We start from the raw sequence: 6602 nt of genomic DNA on the forward strand, positions 1-6602 counted from the left end.
GGAGCATTAATCTCATATTTATGTTGATGAAAATATTTCTAAAAGACGAACATGATTGAAATAAATTAAAAATATATATTGGAAGGCATTCGACTCTACCGAATGAGGCCAGGGGATAAACTAAATTGTTATGGCGACAACTCAGATAAAGACCACCTCAGTGATGACAGTGCAAATGATTCATAAGTTATTGCCAACTATTTCAGCTTTCATTAAGAATTATTTATAATTGACTAGAGAATTGAGAAAAAAGAAATTTGTAGTTGAACTTGATGTTATATGATACTTTTATGCTATTTCTATATTTAATATTGTTTTGCTTTTATAATATTTGGATTTTAATTCTATTTCACTCAATTTATCACTTGTCACTTTATATCTTGTGCAATTTTTTATTTCATATGTATGTAAATTGGTTATTTCATAATTCAATAGGAAGTTATATAAAAAATCACTTTTGACTTTTATTATCACTTAACACAATTTGTTGATTTTGAGGCTTACGCCTCAAAACGCCTTGAGGCTTAAGCCTCGCCTTATGAACAAAAAATGCATCAATACCTAATTGCGCAATTTTAAACATTGGTCATAACCACCATGAATGTTTTTAAAATCATCTAACTCTCAACCGACATGTCCATTTAAATCTCCTAAAAAAAACTCTTTCTTTGATAGGTATTTTTGTATTAATTCTTTTAGGTCATTCAAAAATTTTAATTTTAAACACATATCTAAACCTACTTGAGGCAAATAAGCACTTATATATTAATAATCTTAGCATCAATAATAATCTTTAAAGCTATAATTATATCTTCAATTATATTAACTTTTATAACATTGTCCTTTAAACTCTTATCTATAATCACACCTACATCATTTCTAGTACGACTACTATCAGAATACCATATTTTAAATCCTTAACTATCAATCTCTTTAGCCTTCTCTCCAACCCATTTATTTTCATGAATACATGATATATTTATCTTCCTATAAATCATAATATCTATTAATTACATTAATTTGCCTGTAAGGGAACCTATATTCCAAGTTCATATCCTAATTTTAATTTTATGAACTAGCTTCTTTGCCCACATACGTCCATAATGCGGGAACACTTACTTATTTAACACTGCACCTGAGCTCCGATGCAGCGGCCCTTGCTCACATGTCATTGTATTCAAGCCATACAATGCGTCTCTTTCAGGGAACGCCCTGGCATTAACACAATTATTAAATGATTCATGTCATGATTATTCGACAAATTTTACGCTAGCAGTCGACTACCTAACTCAACCCTCCACTTTTCTCATCTAGGACTTGGGACCTGACAACGAGAGTTTTGAAGAAAGCTATAAGATTACAAATAGAAAGTTTATACCAAGTTTGAAATTGTCAAAAGTACCATTGCTACAATTGGACTAAGTTATCAAAAGTAAATCAAGGATATTCTATTCACTGAAATTTTGATAACTACCACTTATTGAAAAAAAAATTGATGCAAAAGACAATTAAGATCCAACAAAAAATTGAAAAATATGGATCCAATACAAGGAAGGGAAAATAGAGACAGGAGAGGAGCAGAGGATAGGAAAGGAGAAGAGAAGAGTAGAAAAATGATTTGAAGATAATTAGAAGACCATCTAGCCCTAGAGATAGGAGAGGGTGAAGGGAGTAAAGAGAGAATGGAAAGAACATGAGAGGGAGAATAGAGGCTGCATATTCATTCTCAATCATCATTTCATCATTCTATTATATAGTTATAACCCAACCTCTTCTATTTATGGAAGAGAGGCCACCAAATTACATTGAAATGCAGAACTTAAAGCAAATGAAAACATAAAACATAAAATTTAACATAAGACCTCATGAATAAAGTAACATAATATTTGGTACATTATCGCTCTGCATCATTCTTTGGGACCAAAAAAAATTTTCTCGTTAAGAGATAAAGATGGCAGCCACGGAGGAATTGGAGATCCTCCAAGTAGTAGTACTAGAGGCATCAACTGAAGACAACATTCATTATTCAAGATCAGAGATAACTTAGGACAGATGAAGGAAGCAAATTACTTGACATAAGGCATGAGCTACATAAATGCACTCAGAAACAGGAATAAAGAAGGTAGGAAGGGAAGATGGGAATGTGCAATCAAGGAAGGTGCTTGCTCTACAACGTTGATAATGAAGAGGTGTGTGTGTGATCAAATGGGCAAGGTTAAGAATGGAGACTTGGAAGAAGTCAGGGTAAGGAGTAGGTTAAAGAACTTTTTTTTTCAAAATAAACACTTGGGTTAGTGGAGTAATTGTCAAATAGGTCATGCAAAGAAAGATGATCACATTTTACAGATCAAATTGTTTCTTATAATTTTGTAATAGGTCCTCCCAAATGACATGAGTGAACCTAAAAAATGCCTGGGGTCACAAAGTCGTTTGAGCGTACATTTTACACAAAAAATGAGTCATGATCAAGTGCATGGAGTGCGCATGACTATTGTGATGTACGGTGTTGTCAAATATGATGGCTAAAAAGATGATAGTTGCAAGTATAGCACATGTTGAGGTCCTTGAACACTATTATGGTACATGTCGTGCAAGATGTGCGCACAATTTGCATATAATTTGCACAAAATTATAAGAAGCAGACTTCAAATGCAAAAATTGCAAGACGAAGGTTTAAGGGTGCAAGGCAATTGATAGCATATATATAAGGGTCGTTCAAGAGGTGTTTGCCAGAATATTTATCTGTTCTGCAAACGAAGTGTTGGCATGGGTGGGCATTGCATGCAACGAGATGCAGTGCAAGTAAAAGTGGTTGGCAAGAGGACTAACAAAGGATTGAAGAATGAAATGAAAAGTGAGGAAAGATACGAATATGAAGTGATGTCAACATGCAACGAAGATGTGCGGGATTCGCGGAATGGCACCAAGATAATTATGTGGTTGGCATGCTTGCATTGAACCGGTGTGTTAATTGTCGGCGAATTTGTCGGGATTAGTAAGTATTGACGTTGGGATTGACGCAGCAAAAGGAAGAAGCCACTTAAGCAGGTGTCTTTCAGTATGAATTGGATGATGTTGGTTCTGAGAGTATTGATCTTATTGAAATTACATATCTTAGCAAGGCTTTTAATTGTAGTCAGGATTGCTTAACAAATCCTATTTTCCGCTAGCCATCACATAACAGATGGTGGGAACTTACATACTTACTATAAATGAAATTTGAAAGTAGCTGTGGAGTGCAGATACATTTGACCAAACATATCCTCCATTAATTAATTATTAGTAGGTCAGAGCTTATTTTTATGATGAGCTCACAAAATGTCAATATGGTCAAGCAATTAAATTTGACCTCAAAGAGGTAAAAGATGTTAATATGGCCAAGCCATTAAATTTGACCTCAAAGAGGTAAAAGATGCAATGAGTTTTAGGGTGGGGCCGCACACTGGAGCGGCGTGCGCAAGCACCATAAATGGGTGCAGGCACGCATCGCTTCAAATGATGGTGCATGATATCATGGGCAGAACAGGTATGAAGCAAGTCACAGATCTATATGGATATAAGGCAGCTGCAATTTGTTGACCAAAATAAAACAAGGATAAGAGTGAATACAATGGTTATTAAACTTAGCAAGGATTCAACACTTATTTGCACTATAGTTCTGAAAGCACAATAAAATCAGCTAACATGTGTACAGAAATAAATCCGAGCAGATCAATAACGAGTTTGAGCTGCAGAGAAAGGCAATTTACCACACTCAATCCAACAAATGGAGCAAACGAGTTTGAACAAGCAATTGTTCATCAGGCAAAATATGAAATCGATAAAATATATGCATGAATTAATTGCTGGAACAAAGCAAACAATTGTCAAGCAATCAAGCCACCAAGCAAAACATTTACAAAACAACAACACAAAAGGGAAGGTGCAGAAGCGATTCAACGAGCATGAAGCAAGCGAACAAAAAAACTAGAAACATAGGAAAAAAAAAACTATGAGATATACAATCATTAACTTCTTCAGTTAGTAAATCTTGAGGGTGAAGAGGATAAGCCTAATAAAAAAAGGATAAATGACTAAAAATTCAGATGGAGTAGCTGGAATATATAGAATCAATTAATTTAGTGATTATCATATTATACCCTTTTAAATAATTATTTCAATTAAAATAATATTATACGATGATATAAAATTTCTTATTTGTAGCACCTCATTTCAATCAAACAAGCACCTAAAGTAGCCCCTAGAACTTTTCCATCAGCCACACAGCATTAAGAGTGTCCAGCACTTTCAACAACACCAATTTAAGTAATAAATTATAGCAATGGCACAGTTGTTAAGCTTAAATTATATTTCATGCAATATTTTAGTTCTTCAAGCATCCAAAATTTTAATTAACCAATATTAAGGCTTTGTTTGGGACGGATTTCCTCTTGCTTTCAAAAACAGCTTTTTAGTACAAAAAAATTTTGAATTTGAATTTTTTGTACTAGAAATCCATTTTAGAAAGCAGTACAAAAGTTGTCCCAAACGAAGCCTAAAATTTTCATCTAAGATAAAACTTTCATGCAGCAGAACACATGGTGTAACCCAGCACAAAACAGTGGATGTACCGAGAGTATAGCTCTGCTTGTGATGATTACATATCAGAGAAAAAACATTGTTAACAAATAGCATTCAATCAGAAATAAACAAAGTCTGCGCCAAGCAAAACTGAAAATGCAAGCCAATTATACCTGTGAGATAATCTTTTTTATCTGCGGTTCAAATCCCATGTCCAACATGCGGTCTGCCTCATCCAGTACAAGGTAAGTTACTCTACGCAAATTTGTATGACAAGCTTCCAGCATATCAATCAATCTACCAGGTGTTGCAATTACAATCTCAACTCCTACAAGAAAGTAAATAACCATGTCAAAAGGTTCTAACTGAGGTGCATGATATTTAAGAAGAAATGAAATAAAAAACCAAACAAAAACCTCTTTTCAAATCACGAATTTGTGGTCCTTTTGGTGCTCCTCCATAGATACATGTGCTTCTAACATTTGAATGCGAACCAAACTTTGCAGCTTCTTCTTGTATCTGAACCGCTAGTTCTCTTGTCGGGGCAAGAATCAAAACAATAGGACCGTCACCGTTGGCTGTGAATGCAAGAAACTTTATCATAATTTTTCATCTAAAACCAAACATGGATTTCACACATTTTAGCATATCCGCCTTGAATACAACATGAAAATGTGTAATTTAAGCATGACAAACTAACCCAATCGTGGTTGAGCATTAACATGAACTATTGCTGGAAGAAGATAAGCCAGGGTTTTCCCTGAACCAGTCTCTGCAATACCAATTAAGTCTCTCCCCTTCAAAGCCATGGGCCAACCTTGAGACTGAATAGGTGTAGGTTCAACAAAACCACATTTTGTAATCACTTGGAGGCAGTAATCTGCTACAGCATAAGAAATTGTTCAACCAATGAAAAAATTAAAATTTCTCAATAACCACTGGAAGTGAATGTATGTGAAGTTCACATGATCAAACTTTCCACAAATGCACTATGGTTCTAAATATTAATAATAACAAGTGCTTTGACAGATAGGGAAGTTGAAGTATCTCCATTGGAAAAAACCTTTGTATTGCAAGCATCATAAAATGACATAGTTGGCCAAATGCTGATACAACTATCAAGTTTTCTAACACCAAGTCTTCTACAAACTTAACCTATTGACTGTTCAGAATAGACTAATTGTCCTTAAATAACACTTATTTTTTGGTATGCAAGGTCTTAGAAAATGGATAATCATTCGTAACATTGAGTTTAATGAACAGAAAACAACATACAATGTGCACATACACTTGACAAGAAAACACATCACCATTATAATTCTACACTACATTAAAACAATTGTGATAGGAAATACTTGAGTTCGCAAGTAACCCTAAAGTAATGCTTGAGTTCGCAAGCAACCCTAACCCAAATCGGAGATCAAACAGCGAAGATATTGCTGTCCAGAACAAAAAACAGCAGAAAGCACCAATCCAGGAAAATTCTGAGAGAAAACTCAAAGGAAAGCTTGTATTCCACTAGACAATGAATAAAATAGCAAGATACAATTGATTACTTGAGTTCGCAAGTAACCCTAAAGTAATGCTTGAGTTCGCAAGCAACCCTAACCCAAATCGGAGATCAAACAGCGAAGATATTGCTGTCCAGAACAAAAAACAGCAGAAAGCACCAATCCAGGAAAATTCTGAGAGAAAACTCAAAGGAAAGCTTGTATTCCACTAGACAATGAATAAAATAGCAAGATACAATTGATCCTCAATTCGAGAGGAGGATCGATCTCTCCCAAATCTCTAGAAGCCGCTAGAGCCCAAAGAAAACCTAAATCTAAGAGATCTCAAATTTCAGCCAAATTCAAGATACCCAAACCCTAGGAAAACAAAGTATTTAATGCATACAAATCAAAAATAAATCCCTAAACAATCCCTACATTCAATTTCCCTCCTAGAATCCATTAAAAAACCTTCCTAAAATGAGCTCTCAGACATCGCGTGCGTGCGGTTGACGGAAGAGGCGGAGATGTTCCGCCCGTTCTCCGCCTGGG

The 6602-nt window shown here is 34.9% G+C and overlaps 1 protein-coding gene across 2 annotated transcripts in view; it reads right to left on the reverse strand.

Annotated features, from left to right (window-relative positions):
- Positions 1–6602, reverse strand: part of LOC110110448 (DEAD-box ATP-dependent RNA helicase 20) — a 29871-nt gene that overhangs the window by 16304 nt on the left and 6965 nt on the right. For both annotated transcript variants that reach the window (XM_020841934.2, XM_028700235.1), the window contains exons 3-5: positions 5261–5440; positions 4977–5138; positions 4734–4888 (exon numbers count right to left, since the gene is read on the reverse strand). In XM_020841934.2, the coding sequence (XP_020697593.1) occupies positions 4734–4888; positions 4977–5138; positions 5261–5440 (497 nt within the window). The remainder of the gene's footprint in view (positions 1–4733; positions 4889–4976; positions 5139–5260; positions 5441–6602) is intronic.

This window comes from Dendrobium catenatum, unplaced genomic scaffold, assembly GCF_001605985.2.
Source record: "Dendrobium catenatum unplaced genomic scaffold, ASM160598v2 fragScaff_scaffold_1470, whole genome shotgun sequence".
In the NCBI taxonomy this organism is placed as follows: domain Eukaryota; kingdom Viridiplantae; phylum Streptophyta; class Magnoliopsida; order Asparagales; family Orchidaceae; genus Dendrobium; species Dendrobium catenatum.